The sequence below is a fragment of the Oncorhynchus mykiss genome, chromosome 8 (assembly GCF_013265735.2).
Source record: "Oncorhynchus mykiss isolate Arlee chromosome 8, USDA_OmykA_1.1, whole genome shotgun sequence".
Classification (NCBI taxonomy): domain Eukaryota; kingdom Metazoa; phylum Chordata; class Actinopteri; order Salmoniformes; family Salmonidae; genus Oncorhynchus; species Oncorhynchus mykiss.
The window spans coordinates 54,208,251-54,227,893 of NC_048572.1; the positions used below are offsets into that span (position 1 = coordinate 54,208,251).

At 42.1% G+C, this 19,643-nt stretch overlaps 1 protein-coding gene across 3 annotated transcripts in view; it reads left to right on the forward strand.

Annotated features, from left to right (window-relative positions):
• Nucleotides 1–3,655: 3,655 nt before the first annotated feature.
• The window catches only part of LOC110530129 (phosphatidylinositol 3-kinase regulatory subunit gamma), a 58,182-nt gene continuing 42,194 nt past the window's right edge, over nt 3,656–19,643 (forward strand). The window contains exons 1-2 of one of the 3 annotated variants that reach the window (XM_036985685.1): nt 3,656–3,950; nt 11,845–12,626. In XM_036985685.1, the coding sequence (XP_036841580.1) occupies nt 12,320–12,626 (307 nt within the window). In that variant the 5' untranslated portion in view covers nt 3,656–3,950; nt 11,845–12,319. Of the gene's footprint in view, nt 3,951–7,609; nt 7,732–11,844; nt 12,627–19,643 lie in introns of those variants that run through there. The other 2 variants (XM_036985687.1, XM_036985686.1) reach the window with 2 other exon arrangements.

The window sequence follows — 19,643 nt, forward strand, 5'->3', positions numbered from 1 at the left end:
CAAGACCAGAGAGCTGTGTAAGGACATCAGGGTTAAATTGCAGACCTGTACAAGGCTAGGATGGGCTACAGGACAATTGGCAAGCAGCTTGGTGAGAAGGCAACAACTGTTGGCACAATTATTAGAAAATGGAAGAAGTTCAAGGTGATGGTCAATCACCCTCGGTCTGACGCTCCATGCAAGATCTCACCTCGTGGGGCATCAATGATCATGAGGAAGGTGAGGGATCAGCCCAGAACTACACGGCAGGACCTGGTCAATGACCTGAAGAGAGCTGGGACCACAGTCAAAGAAAACCATTAGTAACACTACGCCGTCATGGATTAAAATCCTGCTGCGCATGCAAGGTCCCCTTGCTCAAGCCAGCGCATGTCCAGGCCCGTCTGAAGTTTGCCAATGACCATCTGGATGATCCAGAGGAGGAATGGGAGAAGGTCATGTGGTCTGATGAGACAAAAATTGAGCTTTTTGGTCTAAACTCCACTCACCGTGTTTGGAGGAAGAAGGATGAGTACAACCCCAAGAACACCATCCCAACCGTGAAGCATGGAGGTGGAAACATCATTCTTTGGGGATGCTTTTCTGCAACAGGGACAGGACGACTGCACCGTATTGAGGTGAGGATGGATGGGGCCATGTATCGTGAGATCTTGGCCAACAACCTCCTTCCCTCAGTAAGAGCATTGAAGATGCGTCGTGGCTGGGTCTTCCAGCATGACATCGACCCGAAACACACAGCCAGGGCAACTAAGGAGTGGCTCTGTAAGAAGCATCTCAAGGTCCTGGAGTGACCTAGCCAGTCTCCAGACCTGAACCCAATAGAACATCTTTGGAGGGAGCTGAAAGTCCGTATTGCCCAGCGACAGCCCCGAAACCTGAAGGATCTGGAGAAGGTCTGTATGGAGGACTGGGCCAAAATCCCTGCTGCAGTGTGTGGAAACCTGGTCAAGAACTACAGGAAACGTATGATCTCTGTAATTGCAAACAGGTTTCTGTACCAAATATTAAGTTCTGCTTTTCTGATGTATCAAATACTTATGTCATGCAATAAAATGCAAATGAATTAAAAATCATACAATGTGATTATCTGGATTTTTGTTTTAGATTCCGTCTCACAGTTGAAGTGTACCTATGATAATTACAGACCTCTACATGCTTTAAGTAGGAAACACTGCCGATTTTGCAGGTTATCAAATACTTGTTCTCCCCACTGTACATTGAACAAAAATATAAATGCAACATGCAAAGTTTTCAAATATTTTACTGTATTACAGTTTACATAAGGAAATCGGTCAATTTGAAAAAGTTAATTAGGCCCTAATCTATGTATTTCACATGACTGGCAATACATATGGATCAGAAAAGGAACACTGTCGATCCAGAGCATTCCAAACATGCTCAATGGGTGACATGTCTGGTGAGTATGCAGGCCGTGGAAGAACTGGGACATTTACAGCTTCCAAGAACTGTGTACAGATCATTGCGATATGGGGCTGTGCATTCTCATGCTGAAACATGGTGACGGCGGCGGGTGAATGGCACGACAATGGGCATCAGGATCTCGTCACGGTATCTCTGCATTCAAATTGCCATTGATAAAATGCAATTGTTTGTTGTCCATAGCTCATGCCTGCCCATACCATAACCCCACCTCTACCAGTGGGCACTCTGTTCACAACGTTGACATCAGCAAACCGCTTTCCCACGCTATGTCTGCCATCTGCCCACTACAGTTAAAACTGGGATTTATCCGTGAAAGCATATTTCTCCAGAGTGCCACTAGCCATAGAAGGTGAGCGTTTTCCCACTGAAGTCGGTTATGACGCCAAACTGCAGTCAGGTCAAGACCCTGGTAAGGATGACAAGCATGCAGCATCCGGTTTCATCAGCTGTTGACTAAGCCTGAGGTAGAAGTTCTGGGCTGGTGTGGTTACACGTGGTCTGCGGTTGTGAGGCTGGTTGGATGTACTGTACTGCTAAATTCTCTAAAATGACAGAGGTGGCTTAAGGTAGAGAAATTAACCAATTCTCTGGCAACAGTTCTGGTGGACATCCCTGCAGTCAACATGCCAATTGCACACTCAAAACATCTGGCATTGTGTTGTGTGACAAAACTGCTAATTTTAGAGTAGCCTAGTTATTGGCCCTTTCTAAAACAGTGTACAAAACATTAGGAACACCTTCCTAATATTGAGTTAACTGCTGGAAGATGTCTGGGGTGGGGGCGCTGCGAATTTCATCCCCGGGGTGTGTGTGTGTGTGATCTAGGACTAGTAAAGGCCCAGTGCACTACTTTAGTAATAAAAATAAATTTTCTTTCATTCAGATTTTTCAGGCAGTGCTTCCCGCGGCTATGGTCGAAAGCATTCCACAGGGATGCTGGCCCATGGTGATGCCAATGCTTTCCACAGTTGTGTCAAGTTGACTGGATGTCCATTAGCGGGTGGACCGTTCAAAATCTAGTTTTAATGGTCTTGTATACATGTTTAGCAGATGTTATTGCGGGTGTAGTGAAATGCTTGACACAGACGGGAAACTGTTGAGCATGAAAAAGCCAGCAGCGTTGCAGTTCTTGACACACACACCGGTGCGCCTGGCACCTACTACCATATCCTATTCAAAGGCTCTTTTGTCTTGCCCATTCACCCTCAATGGCACACATACAGTACACATTCCATTTCTTCTTCTGTGGGGTTTAACGGCAGTTGGCATCCATATTGGAGGTTAGTTGGAAGGGTGTTATTTAATGCAAGCATTACCATCTCCAACTGGACTATAGTATAAATCCATTATACTGTGATACCATTTTTTTTAAATAACACCCTTCCAACCAACCTTACACATTAAAAACCCACTAACCTGTTACACTACTTTGATCCCATCTGCTCCTGCACCATGCCAATGCCCTGAGATTACAGGACACCATTGCTATGAACGCGAAGAAGCCAACCTTACTGAAGCATACATTATACAAGTATCACTCGTTGACCTCAGAATCCCTCACCCATCCTCCTCTACTTTCTTCACTGTCTCAACTTCTGCATTACTACTACTCCTCATCTTCCTCAGCTTCTGCACTACTCTGGCCACCTCAAGCTGCCTCTCTCACACCGGACACTTCCGATCCCCAACAACATGGGACAATCCATGTACCAAGGCTTAAAAATAACCTGTCTCCCCATCATCTAAACTGATTGAAGTGGATTTAACAGGTGACATCAATAACGGATCATAGCTTTCACCTGGTCAGTCTGTCATAGAAAGAGGTGTTCCTACTGTTTTGCACACTCAGTGTATTTTACAATTATAATAAAACACAGTTGTGAACAAGCATGATCAGGCTGTACTGTCAAGATGCATTTTTAGCTGAAATTCTTCAATTCAGGAGAGGTGAACTATTTGGGACTCCCTAAAAAACGCCACCAAGATACAAGTGACTTTGTAACAGGTAAGGAGGGCATTTTTGCTAATACTAACCCTTTTCCTAACATTGACCTAATTATCCTAACCTGCTACGTTAATTCTCCCAATCTGCTGCGCAAATTCTCCTAACCCGCTACGAAAAAAAGTCGTGGTCTGTATCGAAGGGGCGTGATTTTAGGAATCTCGAAATATGTATAATGAGCATATGCGTCTTGTCCTGCAGGGATTCGTGCTTTTCCGTCTGGGTTCGTTTATTTTCGAGCTGTTCATATTAGTTCCCACGCATTCTCCTGTTTCATGCGCGGTGCTGTGCTGGAAATGGCTGTGTAGGGAGCTGAGAGTTATGTGCGGCAAAAGAAAGAAAGGGAGAAAGAAAGAAAGCGGATCAGGAGTGAACCGGGCAAGTGGAAGACTTTAAAGCATTGAGGGAAAGAAACGGTGAAAGATAAGGAAATCAGCTGTCTACATTTCGACGTGTTGAACAGTTAAAGTGCCGCAACAGCGAGATTTGGAAGAAATATCTGCGGGTGAGTTTTTCCAAGTTCTTGCACATTTTCAGTGCTGGCCACTGAACAGGAAAATGGTGGAAGAGCGTGAAGTGCACTACGCACACAACGCAGTACGAACTTGCACATGTTTATAAACTTGTCAAAGAACACTGCAACAAGTCGTTTTCTGTATTTTATAGCACGCTAAATGTTAAAATAATAGCCTCTATTGACATCTCAATTGGCATCTAGTGTGCCTCTATTGACATCTCAATCTAGCAAGTCGAGCTACTGTAACCATATTTTCCAGAGTTCCCATATGGTGCATGAATGTTGCATTATTTTGTTGGCTACATTTTTTTTAATGCAGTATCGAAACATGGCTACAGCTGCGAATTTCTCGAACACGACAGCTATCGCTGGAAGCTAAAGTGTTTCATGTGCTAGTTTTACTTGCTACGTTGTTGCGAGAAAAAATATCTACTCTAGCTGACAGCACCCCATATTTTGGACAGTTCTATTATTTGTTAATTCACATAGTTGGTGTTTTTTGTTAAAAGTGTAGTTTGTTTTGCACATTTGTTGTTTTTAGGTCTCTATGCCAAATCATCACCAGATTTATATTGGATTCATTCCAGAATTTGCAGGATCAGCCATGTCTGTGGCAACAATGCCTATTCAGTTTTGGACAAATGTCCGTCAAACTTTACATTAAAGTGACCGTATTACTGTATAATTGATAGTTGCTAAAATACAGTAATGTAAGTTTTGTATTAACTCATTGCTACACTGTACTTGGGGCAAGGTAAAGGTTACTAATGTACAGTAACAATGGGTAACTATTACACTTAAAAATAAAGAAATAACTAGCCTACATATAACGACATATTTTGAATAGTTCCAGTTAGGACATCCTCTGACGTCTCTCGTTTTTAAAGAAAATATAGGAACCCCTTGAGGTGTTATGGCATGTCCGTGTTTATTCAGCTTAATGGAGCTACTTACACTCATTATCGAAAAGTCCCTGAAGCCCCAAGTCGCTTTTTCATTTTGACTGGAAAAACTGGTCAAAACAATCATTAGCTTCCTCCATTACAGCAAGTTGATGGCATTCCAGTTATGCAAATATTTTCCCCCCTTTTTTTGATATACATTATATATGTGCCCTGATAGGGCCAAGCCCTTTCTCAACCAGGGTATTAAAAAAGCACCCAAAATGCTGCTGCTCACGCCAATTTTGCATTCTACCTACAAACAGTTACAGATCTGGGTTAGGTAAGCTGATCCCTGATGTGCACCTAAGGGCAACTGTCTCTTAGCAAGCACCGCCGCTCTATGTAGGCCTACCTTACAATGTGCAGATCTTTTGTTGCTGCATTTAGCTATAGAGGCTGGTTTTCTGCAATCGTCTTATGCAACATATAGGCCTAGTGCTGTTCCTTATGTTGCTACAATATAACATGGATTAGATTTCAGATATGCTTATGCGATATTACTAGGCTATATCATGTTGTAGACTGTTGGCATTCACAACTAGCATATGGTGTCCACCGGCGGACAGATGGCCACAAGGTTAATGTATGTCAATTTTAGTTTAGGCCTACATACTAGCTGCATTTTGGGGCTCAGATGTGCATTTAAATATTAGTTGCAGCATTGGCTGACATTTTAAAGTACTTACACTGAAATGGCTGTCTCCAGAATGATAATTTTCACTCAAAGAATTGGGTGAATGTCCATTATGAAAATCAATGATAAATCAATGATGAACAAACAGAACTTGTCTCCTGCACTGAAAGTTGGTTCAGGCTTTGATGTGTAATTTTTAGGAAAGTATTACTGCAGTTTGTCTGTCTGTCGTCATCCCCATGCAAAGATTAATGTGTCTGACTGTATTGCAGTATTAGTGCATTTCCATCTACACTGAGTGTACAGAATGTTAGGACCACCAACTCTTTCCATGAAATAGACTGACCAGGTGGAAGCTATGATCCCCTATTGATGTCACCTGTTAAATTATCTTCAATCAGTGTAGATAAAGGGGAGGATTTTTAGGTCTCGACAATTGAGACATGGATTGTGTGTGTGTGCCATTCAGAGGATGAATGGGCAAGACAAAAAATCTAAGTGCCTTTGAATGGGGTATAGTAGTAGGTGCCAGGAAGTTTAAGTGTGTCAAGAACTGCAACGCTGCTGGGTTTATCACTCAACTGTTTCCCGTGTGTATCAGACATCCAGCCAACTTCACAAAAACTGTGGGAAGCATTGGCGTCGTCATGGGCCAGCGTCCCTGTGGAATGCTTTCGACACCTTTTGGAGTCCATGCCCCGACAAATTTGAGGCTGTTCTCAGGGCAAAAAGGGGTGCAACTCAATATTAGGAAGTGTTCCTAATGTTCTGTACACTGTGTATGAAATGAATGCCCACACTCCAGATCAGAAATTAAAACATCACACCACTGAGATGTGTATTTTTATTTTATGAAATATGAAGCATGTTAATGTTAAGTAGGCCTATTTGTGATTTCCCCTTGTCTGTATTGTTTTACAGTAAAAACACATTAAGGGAATAGCTACAAAGATATTTTGCTTAATGAAATGTAATTAGAAAATATTATGCAAGATGTTGCACCCATTTGTTACTGATGTTTATGTCAATAACATCTTTAATATATCATAGCTTAATATTATGTCATGGCCCTGTGATAAGGGTATTGTCTCTTTTCACCCCCAGTAACGGTCCTGTACAGCAGCCTGAATGGGGACTGGGAGGTAGCATTGAGGTTAAGCTGAGTACTAACGGGAACTGTAAACAGTCAGCTGGAGCCAAAGCAACCCGTATTTGATCAATTCAGGACCACTTTACATATGGGAAGGGCACGATTATTAGAATATCCGAATGGATGTTAGTATTCAATTATTGAGAGAAATTATAGGCCTATTTTTAACAGTGAAAAGGGGCCTTTTTCTAAATTGAATTCAAATATCCATGTGACATTGTTACATAAGGATATACCATGACACTTCAAATGCATAATTCATTAAAAAAAATGTTACCTTTGAATATATTTTTTCTGACGTGCGCCTCATAAAGCCTGTTAGCCTTTACACGTGTAGTTTGTTGTTTTTGTTGGCCAACCAAAGCGGCACTACAGTCAACACGGTTCCATGTGTAGCAGTAAAGTGAGAGTTCACTAATGCAAAATGGAATTAAAAGGTAGATAAATGAAAAAGACTAGGCTATTACACGCAACCAACTAAACTAACGTAGCAGGCATAAAAGAAACGCCTGAGCGGGATGCCCCACATTCTGGTCATGACAAGAGAAAATAATTGTCAGGAGGTTCTCTTCTGCACTGTTCAACCAATCAAGTAAATTTGGAGGAGGAGTTAAGATGAAGTGTCGACTTTGTTTATATTCCGGATGGAAACCATTTCAGAGCAAGCTAGCACGTGCTGTAGCTAGCTGCTAGACAGATATTAGATGGCGACAAAAGTTGTCACGAACAAAATTGGTATGTGGTGTCTGTCGACTTTGTCAAGAACTTCATCTAGAAGAAAGACTGGCACTAGGTATAGGCATCTGCTTTGTATTTCACCGGGGACTGTAAACAGCGGGGCGCACGACCAAAAGCAGAGGTCACGTCACAAGCTCTCTTCCTTTTCCCCTAAAAAGGAAGAGCGCCACTGAAGGTAGGCTGTTTAATCTGAATGTTGCTGGGATACGTCTCGACCCAATTTGAAGTTGACGTTTTAAATTGTTAAACTAAGGGTTAAAACTACAATATGTAACTTTTTGGACAAGCTGACCAAATGCACATGTGAGTTATAGATTTGTCATTCTCATTCAAAGTCTAAGCGGTAGATATGTTCTATGCTTCCCGTTCTTAAATTTAGTTGTCTTACTTTTGGTTTTGTACACCAGTTGAAAATCCTATATTTTTGGTTATGGAAAATATATTATACAGCAGTTTAGATGGTTAAATTATTCTCTACGCAATGACTGCTTGCATTGTCACAAACTGAAATTAGGTGAACTATTCCAATTTTACCAATCAGGAAATGGCAGAGCGATTTCAGCATATTGCATTTTTAAGGTTAGGTTAGGGTTATGGTTTAGGTTAGGGATGACCCAAGGATCCCAGATAGCGAAGACCATCCTCGATTAACCTAGCTAGATATAGATAGATAGCATCTCTAGGCTACTCCAGTCAAGACAGTCACTGTTATATGTGATTATAAACGACAGTGGCTGCTACTAGTTAACTAGTCTTTGACGTAGCAAAGTTACAAATATACATTTACAAGCAAATAAATCAACAACAACAACAAACTGATATTCGAATAGTGAATTATTTCAAACGCCCATCCATACTTTACGGTGGTATTATGTTTGACTGTTTTCTTATTTTGGGAAAACTGTTTCAAAATTGCTCAGAAGTAGCAATGAATATGTACCAAAATATATTGGCTTGCAGCTCCTCTGACGTCCCAGAGCTTTTGTTTCATTTAAACAAGTAGTTTTGAAAGTAGTGCCCAAGCCAAAATGGGTCCCGAAAATTGTGCACATCCATTTCGTATAATATATTACATCCTGCAAACATGTTGCAATTCTTATTGGTGTTGCACGGTATACCAAAACGTTTGTACTTTTTCGATACTAGAACATGAAAAACGGTTCAGTACTAGAATTTTTAAAAAGTGTCATGTGTATCATGCCATCTACTGATTTGAGAGAGGATCAAGTCTGTCAGCGTAGCCGATGTCCCCTTATAGCGTGAGAGCACTGTGCCTGCTCCACTTACCCATTGCTAGCTTTAGCCCGCCTTGAGGAACCATTGAACTCACTTGGAGTGTGGGCTGCATCACCACATATGCTGCACAGAAGTTAACACACTTGAACAATGCAACACGGCATGTAGCAATATTGAGACGGCTAATTACTGCTCCCAAAACAATGTCCAGTGCAGACTAGAGCACTTCAATGCAAGTCCGGTAGCTTTCAGCTTTGCAGGCTAACTTTCCTTGCTAGCTTACAGCTGAAGCCAGCATCAATTCACGACCCTAGTACCTTGTTTGTGATAATATGCTAACATAATGCAAAATATTGCTGATTTATAAAGCTGATTGCGTTCAAAAATGTCCAATGTAATGATATTGAACTCAAAATATCTGTCCGGCTCAAGTGCCATTTTGTGACTTTGGCTAATACGCCTTTTTTTGTGTGCCGTGGAATCATTTTGGTATCAACACTAATTCGAATTAAACACTAATTGTTATGAAACGTTACGAATTCCAATTTGTACAATATGTGACAAATGTGTAAGTGCGAAGGGATACTTCTTGATTTTGGGTGTGAAGCCCTTTTATCTACTTCCCCAGAATAACCTGTGTTAATTTTGGTGGTCCTTTACTGGTAATGGTAAAATATAGCTTACATTATATTGCTGCACCAGACAATAATTGTCTGTATAATAAAAAACAATCATTGATATATATTTGATCATACTGCATATATTTTCATTAAATGACCGAGTGTCTTTGAGGATGCAAAAAATAGTGCAGTGTAAAAAAGGTGAAGTTGTTTGGGTCAGGAGCTTGATCACTGCCTAGATACATTTTCTAATATTAGAACATTTCCTTGATTTGCCTGAGCTTCTCTGACTCCGGAGCACATGGCCAAACAGCAGCCAATGAGAGGCCAGGCTTAGTTTCCCTCTCTCTAGCAACAGTGAGTTTATTGCCTTTTTTTTTATTAGTTCATTATTTTCTGTGGTCTCCCTCAGCCGTTTGGGCTCTCCTGATAGCAAAGTGTGTCATCTCTTGACTGAATAAAAGTGTGGGGGGGGATGGATCCAGTGACGACCAGCCTGCCAGCTGCTGCCTTGAAATGTGGGCTGCACTCCATGTGTAGGATTGTAACAGAGATGATTCTCCATTCAACTGGTATTAGTTGTAGCACTTTTTTTTTGTTGCTGTGGAATAAAATGCTGACGTGGACCACCACAGAGTGCGGGATGATTGCAGTTGTCTTCTACAAGATTGTGAATATAAATAAACAAAATGGCAGAGGAATGGATTTTTTTTGGCAGGGGGGAGACGCGAGGGGAGGGGGGGAGATGCGAGGGGAGGGGGGGGAGATGCGAGGGGAGGGGGGGGAGATGCGAGGGGAGGGGGGGGAGAGGGGAGGGGAGGGGGGGGAGATGCGAGGGGAGGGGGGGGAGATGCGAGGGGAGGGGGGGGAGACGCGAGGGGAGGGGGGGGAGACGCGAGGGGAGGGGGGGGAGACGCGAGGGGAGGGGGGGGGAGACGCGAGGGGAGGGGGATTGCCGGCTGTGGTTGGGTATGCCAGTGCCACTTGTCTACCCTGGCGACTCTTCTTTTTTTTTTTTGACACCGGGGATGTCAGACAGAGCCTTGGTAAGTCTCTCCAGTTTCTCTCTGCCCAAAAGTGGGGTGAGTAGTGTTGCCCAACGGTACGTCCTGTAATCATGATAACTATTTAATGTTTTATAGCGGTGACATTAGGACAGACTATTACGAGAATGTTTGCTTGCATATCAAATGGGAAGTTTGTCTGAGGGTTGAAGTGCGCGTACCCCCGGATATGAAGAGAGCGGTGTACAGTTTGAATTTTTCCTGTTATTTAGGTTTTAGCCGCAACCTATCATATCCACTCAAAACATACTTTACTGCTCTAAACCGGGCTTCAAAAAGAGTAGTTTATTTGGACGTTTTCGAGAGATGCCCCAAAAACTCTGGGGGCTGCTGAGCTCTTATTTCCTGAGTCACAAGCCCAACCCCTCCATTACACCCCCTCCTGTCTTTGGATTTTATTTTTGTCATCAATTCATCCAGGGGGGAAAAAGGAGATTTAATCTTGCCTCAGACTGAAAGCCGAATGTCTCTCTGAGGCACAGTTGCCGTTTTTGACTTGGTCGCTTTAAAAAAATATTTTTGCTTCACTCTTGCTGAAGCTACAGTACGCATAAACAAAGGTAATTGACCATTTGTCTTTGACTGTGGATAGAGTCATCTAGGTCTTCATGTTTTAAGATGGGATTTTCCTACTGTGGCTCTGAATTAACTGATCAAATGTAAGATTTTGACACTTAACTAGTCTTGAATAATTTATTAGGCCTAGGTGAGACCTGAAAAACCGTGATGTAATGGTGGGTCTACATAGCCGTTGAGGACCTTATTTACCATATTGACTGGAATGAAGCAAGTATCAATGAATGCATGGGAAAGATGGTTTTTCTGCAATGGATTATATCAGATTATAAGAGAAAGGCGCGTCTTGCATCGAAAGGTCTTTGTTTCACTCTTGTTGCGTTGAAGGGTTTTGGCACGATTGGGCAACTTTTCGAGAAGGCTGACAAAATATTTCTTAGGCAGCAGAACAGTCTTAAGTGGGTCATAATAGCCCACTTTCCCCTATCTAAAAACGGTTCCAAGTGAAACTGCTTTCTTTGATTTTGATGCTTTAAAACTGTAAGGCTCGTCATATTTCCTGACTCTAACGTTTGCTATTGCACACATATTTATCCATATGATCCTCTTCAGAGCATCACCAATTTTATTGAGAGCGCTGCGGTATAGTGATGTGACTTATTTCAAAGTAGTTGTTTCAAATTGAGATTCGGAAATGTGATGCAATCTGATTTGGGGGGTCTGTGGAAAGTTATGACGCAGTAGCATCATCCGATCCTTCCATCCCAAACAGGATTGCACAAACGCGTTGCTCTGCGTTTTCATGCTTTGTGCTTTGCGGCGGTGACACGGATGCTTTGCTTATTGTAGGCTACTGCGTGTCTGTAGAATACATACTGTAATGTCTTAAATTTAACGCATGTATTCTTTTTTACATTATCAATGTATTTTTCCCTAGAAGCCCACTTTTTGTATATTTTTTTTCTCTCTGTGCACTGCAGGTTGTCACTGTCCAGAATGTGAGGAGCCTGAGAAAATCAACGACTGTTGGACTGTCCTACTTTGCCTCCACCCCCACAGACGAGAGGTTGACTGAAGAGACCAACACTGGGCCTCAGTTAGGTTTCGAGCTGTCTAGCTTGTTTTTGCTGCTTGAAGGAGCATGTTGCCAATGCTGTCCCTCTGCTCCATCATTTGGTTAAACCGGGGTATCAAGCTGAGGAAAGTGCTCCACTGCGCCAACACCGGCCAGCTCTAAGACAGGAGCACCCTACCTACCTTGCTGTATAGACTCGGCCATTTCAGCAATGCTTCTAAGCTTCAGTTGATAGTTCTTTGGCCCTAAACGACCACTACTCCAAGCAAAATCATCATCATCATCATCATCATCATCATCATCGTTTCCTGGTTGCCGTAGCATTGGGCCGATTTTCGCATCCTCTCGGCGTCTTCGGCAGCTTTTATCGGTTTCTTAAAATGGCGGTCGATGGTTTCCAGTATCGTGCCCTCTACATCTACACCAAGAACTTGGAGGAGGACATTGACCTGCAGCCCGGGGACATTCTGACCGTCAGCAAGGCCTCCCTGGGCTTCAAGGAGTGGGATGAGGAGCGTCCTGAGCTCCTGGGCTGGCTGCTGGGCTTCAACGAACGCACTAAGCAGAGGGGGGACTTCCCGGGGACATATGTCCAGTTTGTGGGCCCTGTGAGGATGGCACCGCCGCCCAGTCAGCCTCGCTCCCAAAGACCCCTCCCAGCAGCCCCGGGGCCTGAGCCACAACAAGGTAAAGCCTGAAGCCAACATATTTCACTGGATTTTTCATATTCTGTTTTATTGATTCATTGTTTCTTCAGAGATATGTGACCAGCATTTTAGTTTGTATTAATATTTTCTGTCCCCAAAAATATTTTTGAGATGTTGATTGATACTCCAATGAGGTTGCCCTTCAACGTCATGGAGAGTTGTGCTTTCCTCTCGAAGTTGTTTCAAAAAACAATGCTGGAGATTGTAAGGGAACATAAATCATTGAATGCAAAGCCCATATTTGTTAGGAAATGTTAATATTTGCTACTAATGCTATTTGTCTGGAAGAAAGTGTTGGTTTGCCCTGCTCTTAGCTTATTGTTTTGGGAGTTGTCGAAAGCTTTCACATTTTACTCTGACCGCACACTGACCCTTCTAATCTACCCTAAAGAGCTGTCATAGGCCTTTCCCTCATTCCAAACACAACTAACAAATTCTCATTTGAACCTAATCCAGTTACTGACCTGACTCTCTTGGTCAATTTTTCTTCAGAATGTCTTGTATATTTTGCCTTGACCCTCCATTCAACTCTCCTGCGAAGGACAGGATTGAGTTGCAGTCAACCGTGTTGTGACCCAGAGCCCATTACTGACTTTATTTGGATAGTATGTCGATGTTCAATAATGGTCAACATTTTTCAACTAACTATATCCACCAACCCTAGCTCTATGGTGCTACGCAAACTTTTTATATACCCATTACACTGATTTGACTAAACTCCCTATACACATATGAGAGGTTATTAAGTAATTTAGGAACTCAGTTTGCATTTCTAACGGGCTGCTCCTGAGTAGAGGAATGTTCCAGTTTAATTTTTTATGAATAAGCCAAATTGTCAGGGAACATAATATCACATTGTTTCACCAAGCGAAAAACTCTCCGGCCATTTAATCTCTGAACTACTATATTACTGCGTAAATATATGGATGATTTAATATAAATTCATGAAGTATTTTTTTACTGAGGTGCTGGCCAACTCAAATATACCCTTGGCTTTGGCCCTTCCTCGGCAAGGCCAACTTATGCATTTACTAGTTCTTCTCCACTCCTAGTTTTCTCTCTCACTCCCTCGCATTCATTCTTTATTAGGAATGCCAGCGGTTCATTGGGCCAAAATGAATTTTTAAAAAATGATATCTGGCCAATTACGTGATTTTGTGTCTGGATGAAAATACACATTCCTTCTCTGTCAAAAGGAATATTCCCCAAAGCTCCCTTCTGCCCTTTAGTGAAAGATGTGCTTAGCACCATCTCCCAACACATAATGAACTTTGAATTGCCTGTAGTTTTGGCGATTAGGTTTTCATCGCTTAGGCTGTACAGTGACTCATTTGTAATTCATGTTCACTCATTTGGTAAGCATGCCAGTGCAGGCCTATTTAGCCCAAGTACAGGCCTGTTGCAAACTCATCTGTCTTGCATGACATTTTAACTGGAATTCTGCAGGCGTTTATTATGCTACCTGGAAAGGAACATGGTGAATGTTTTACCTGGAAAGAAGCAATGGTAGAGCTTGAGGATAAGCTGGAGTGAACGTTAGTGAGGGGTCGGGGGGGTATAATTTTGGACGATATTATATTGATACTTTGACTCCAAGTATCGATTTGTTATATATATACACAGTACCAGTCAAATGTTTGGACACCTACTCATTCAAGGTTTTTTCTTTATTTGGTCTATGTTCTACATTGTAGAAAAATAGTGAAGGCATCACAACTATGAAATAACACACAAGGAATCATTTAGTAACCAAAAAAAGTGTTAAACAAATCAAAATATATATTTATATTTGAGATTGTTAAAGTAGCTACCCTTTGCCTTGATGACAGCTTTGCACACTTGGCATTCTCTCATCCAGCTTCATCTGGAATGCTTTTCCAACTGTCTTGAAGGATTTCCCACATATGCTGAGCACTTGTTGGCTGCTTTTCCTTCACTCTGCAGTCCAACTCATCCCAAACCATCTCAATTGGGTTGAGGTCAGATGTTTGTGGAGGCCAGGTCATCTGATGCAGCACTCCATCACTCTCCTTCTTGGTCAAATAGCCCTTACACAGCCTGGAGGTGTGTTGGGTCATTGTCCTGTTGGAAAAAAAATTATAGTCCCACTAAGCTCAAACCAGATGGGATGGCGTACCACAGTATTCTGCTTGTTAAGTGTGCCTTGAATTGTAAATACATCAGACCGTATCACCAGCAAAGCATCATCACACCTCCTCCATGCTTCATGGTGGGCACCACACATGCGGAGATCATCCATTCACCTACTCTGTCACAAAGACATGGTGTTGTAGCCAAAAATCTCAAATATGGACTCATCAGACCAAAGGACAGATTTCCACCGGTCTAATGTCTGTTGCTCGTGTTTCTTGGCCCAAGCAAGTCTCTTTTTCTTATTGGTGTTCTTTTAGTAGTGGTATCTTTGCAGCAATTTGACCACAAAGGCCTGATTCACACAGTCTCCTCTGAACAGTTGATGTTGAGATGTGTCTGTTACTTGAACTCTCTGAAGCATTTATTTGGGCTGCAATTTCTGAGGCTGGTAAATCTAATGAACATCCTCGGCAGCAGAGGTAACTCTGGGTCTTCCTTTCCTGTGGCGGTCCTCATGAGAGCCAGTTTCATCAGAGTGCCTGAGGGTTTTTGCGACTCCACTTGAAACCTTCAAAGATCTTGAAATGTGCCTATGCCCACCCATGGCTGTGCCAGTCATGTGAAATCCATAGATTAGGGACTAATTTCTTTATTTCAGTTGACTGATTTCCTTATATGAACTGTAACTCAGTAAAACTGTTGCGTTTTTATATTTTTGTTCAGCACATACATACATAATAGTAATACTTTTTTTCTTCAAAGTTAGGGGTCAAAATTGTCACTTTTTCTCAAACGCTTTATGAGATTGGAGAACACATATTTAAGAGGGATCAATTCAAACCACAGGTTTTAAATGAGTTTCAAGTCCGGAGACTGCGATCGCTGTATCAAAATGTTAGATTTGTGGTCAATTGAACCATTTCTTTGTGGTTTTTGATGTGTGCATTGTCTTGCTGAAAGATCAGCCAGGTTTCAGCCTCCTGGCAGAGGCAACCAGGTTTTCTGGCCAAAATGTCCTGGTACTTGGTAAAGTACGCTTAACGGCATTGTCACCTGGATTGAAACTGGTGCTATGGTCAGATGACATGAAATTAGAGCTCTAATGCCACGCACCCCATTGGTGTGTTGGGGAAAAAACAGAGGCTTTATGCAGAAAAAGTACTTCATACTTACTGGTGGTGGATCTTTTGTTATGGGGCTATTTTGATTCTACTGGGTCCCCCGGGGCCTTGTTAAAGCCAGCGGCATCATGAACTTCACCAAGTACCTGGACATTTTAGCCAGAAACCTGGTTGCTTCTGCCAGGAGTATGAAACTTGGCTGCACATATTGGAAACAGGGGTGGGAATAATGCACAAATATTTTATTTATTTTGTATTACTCGTTTAAACTAAATATAAACTCAGCAAAAAAAGAAACGTCTTCTCACTGTCAACGGCGTTTCTTTTCATCAAACTTAACATGTGTAAATATTTGTATGAATATAAGAATCAACAAATGAGACATAAACTGAACAAGTTCCGCAGACATGAGACTAACAGAAATTGAATGATGTGTCCCTGAACAAAGGGGGAGGGGGGGTCAAAAACAAAAGTAACAGTCAGTATCTGGTGTGGCCACCAGCTGCATTAAGTACTGCAGTGCATCTCCTCCTCATGGACTGCACCAGATTTGCCAGTTCTTGCTGTGAGATGTTACCCCACTCTTCCACCGAGGCACCTGCAAGTTCCCAGATATTTCTGGGGGGAATCGCTGGCCATGGCAGAACACTGACATTCCTGTCTTCCAGGAAATCACGCACAGAACGAGCAGTATGGCTGGTGGCATTGTCATGCTGGAGAGTCATGTCAGGATGAGCCTGCAGGAAGGGTACCACATGAGGGAGGAGGATGTCTTCCCTGTAACGCACAGCGTTGAGATTGCCTACAATGACAACAAGCTCAGTCCGATGATGCTGTGACACACCGCCCCAGACCATGACGGACCCTCCAAGTCGATCCCGCTCCAGAATACAGTCCTCATGCCTCCTTGCAGCATGCTTAAGGCATGTTCACGCAGGTGAGCAGGGACCCTGGGCATCTTTCTTTTGGTGTTTTTCAGAGTCAGTAGAAAGGCCTCTTTAGTGTCCTAAGGTTTCATGACTGTGACCTTAATTGCCTACCGTCTGTAAGCAGTTAGTGTCTTAACGACCGTTCCACAGGTGCATGTTCATTAATTGTTTATGCATGGGAAACAGTGTTAAAACCCTTTATAATGAAGATATGTGAAGTAATTTGTAAAAAATACAAATAAATATTTGAAAGACGGTCCTGAAAAAGGGACGTTTCTTTTTTTGCTGAGTTTATAATTCTCTGAGTAATTGTATAATATAATTTGCCTGTTTTTTTTTTCATAGAATATAGCTTAGTGTTTGTATTTTATACTGTTTTTTTGTTGCTCATCTTTATCAAGGGAGTCAATCATTTTGGATACTTTTTTTGTTGTTGCTAGGTGGCGTTATCTAGGGCTAGTCAGCCATTCTTGTGCCATAAATCCAGTATTTTTTTTCATCCTTGAGCTTATTCTTTATCTTTTTCTAAATGCTGAGCTAACATGTTTTCAGCACTTTTATTTCAATGACTGATCAAAACTAATTTTCTCGTGCTCTCTCGTCTCTCTACAGCAGACCGGTCCTGCCCTACCAAGCAAAAAGGCAGTAACTTATCATTTGGTTGAAAAAGAGTTAGTCATTTTTGTTACATTAAATACATGATTAATCATGTGGACAAGTATCCTTCCTCTATTGTGTTTTGAAGAAAATGGGGGTCATGTTAGCAGTAACTGCATAAAGTTACTGTGAAACCAACGTAAATAAAACCCATTTTTCTCAGTTCCACACTATGAGCAATTACTCCCTTTTTGCTTGGCAGGGCAGCATAGTGAGCCATATGTTTGGAACATCAAATTGCAATAAAATCGCAGTATCAAATCACATTGAATATAGAATCGTGGGAATCACAATACATAAGTATCCCGATAATATCGCACTGTGAGATCCCTGGCACTTCCCAATCCTTGTAAACGTATAGGCCTAGGCCAGACTGGGTTGTCGGGAGAGGTCCTTCTCAGAGTTGATGATCGGTGAGAGAAACCAGTTGGGCAGCAGAGATTTCTCTGATTTGGGTAGAGCTGGGGAAACATGCCAAATGCTCTGCCAACAGAGACAGTGGAGCCAGAAGAGAGGGAGTAGGGCTTGGCACAGCACCAACAATGTATTGTAGATTAGGAATGGGTAGGTTCACATTTTTACAGATATAATCTTTATCTTCCTCAAGAAATGGAGGCCCTAGTTGTTGTGTGAATAGATTGACCGAGTGTAGCCTACTCGTTGTGTACACTTTTTTTTTTTTTTTTTTTTTCTCTCATGTGTTCATGCCTTCAGAAAGTATTCATACCCCTTGACTTCACACATGTTTACAAATTTAATTAAAAGTGAAAAGCTGAAATGTCTTGTCAATAAGTGTTAAACACTTTTCTTATGGCAAGCCTAAATAAAATGTGCTTTAAAAAGTCATCGGTTACATCGACTCACTGTGTGCAATAGTGTTTTTTTTTTTTTTAAATTTAAATGACTACCCCGTGTGTGTGTACACACTACTGCTCAAACATTTGGGGTCACCTAGAAATGTCCTTGTTTTTGAAAGAAAAGTAAAGCACATTTTTTTTGTCCATTCAAATAACTTTTGCAAGTTTTAACCCCACGGTCTGTGTCGGCAGTTTTGTTGAGCAGGCGTTTCAATGCCATGACAGAGTGTATTACGTCTGCTGCAAACGCAGTTGATGAGCTTATTTCTCGAGTCAGTTGTTCGAATGGAGCAAGGAGTGTTCATGTTTCAAACATGTTCTCAAATGACATTGAAATGGCAGCAGCGGTATGAGAACCAGCACATTCTTGAGCATGCAGTACTGCTTTCCTCAGTACAACATCCTCGTCGACCCACTGTGCTGTCAGACTCGGCATGCTTATGACATCGCTGATCCAAATGTCAGTCGTGACGCTAACAGCAGTGACGCCCATAGCAAGTAGCTTATGGATGTGTATTTCAACAATACTGTGTAACTCTGGTAGGGCAACAACTGACATATAGCGCCTACTTGGTAGTGTGTACAGGGGTTCCAGGTGCTCGACCAGTCGGCGAAAGCCAACATCATCCACGACAGAGAAATGTTTATTGTCAAGGGCAATGCAATTATCTTGGTGTTAATGGATTTCGCCTTTTGAGTTGTCTCGCTGAAATGTTCTTACTCTTTCAAAGGACTACTTGCCTTGAACTTGTTTAGTTGTTGGAAGTGTGCACTTAGTTTTCTGCTTTTTGTTCTAAGTAGTCGCTGAACGTCTGGGGTTGATGCACTTTCAAATGAGTAATTAGGTTTGTGGTATTGAAAGGTTTCACTTTCTCCCCCTTGGGAAATAATGGCAGCACAAACGTTGCATATGGCCTTTCTGTTATCTTCCTTTGAAACTTCAAAATAGATTCACACAGCAGACATTGTGGGCCAGGTTAGGAATACCCTGTTGCACGTGTAGCGCTGTATTTATTTTTTTTGTGGTGTCATTACTTCATCTACCTACGTTATACAGGTATGCACATAGGTTTTACACATCGGTCGTTAAACTATACATAGAGCCAATGCCGATGTTAGCATTTTTAGCTAATATCGGCTGATTCGGATATTGTGCATCCCTAATTCAGACCCTTTACTCAGTACTTTGTGGAAGCAACTTTGGCAGCGATTACAGCCACTAGTCTTCCTGGGTACGACGCTTCAAGCGTGGCACACCTGTATTTGGGTAGTTTCTTCCATTCTTTTCTGCAGACCATCTCAAGCTCTGTCAGGTTGGATGGGGAGCATCGCTGCACAG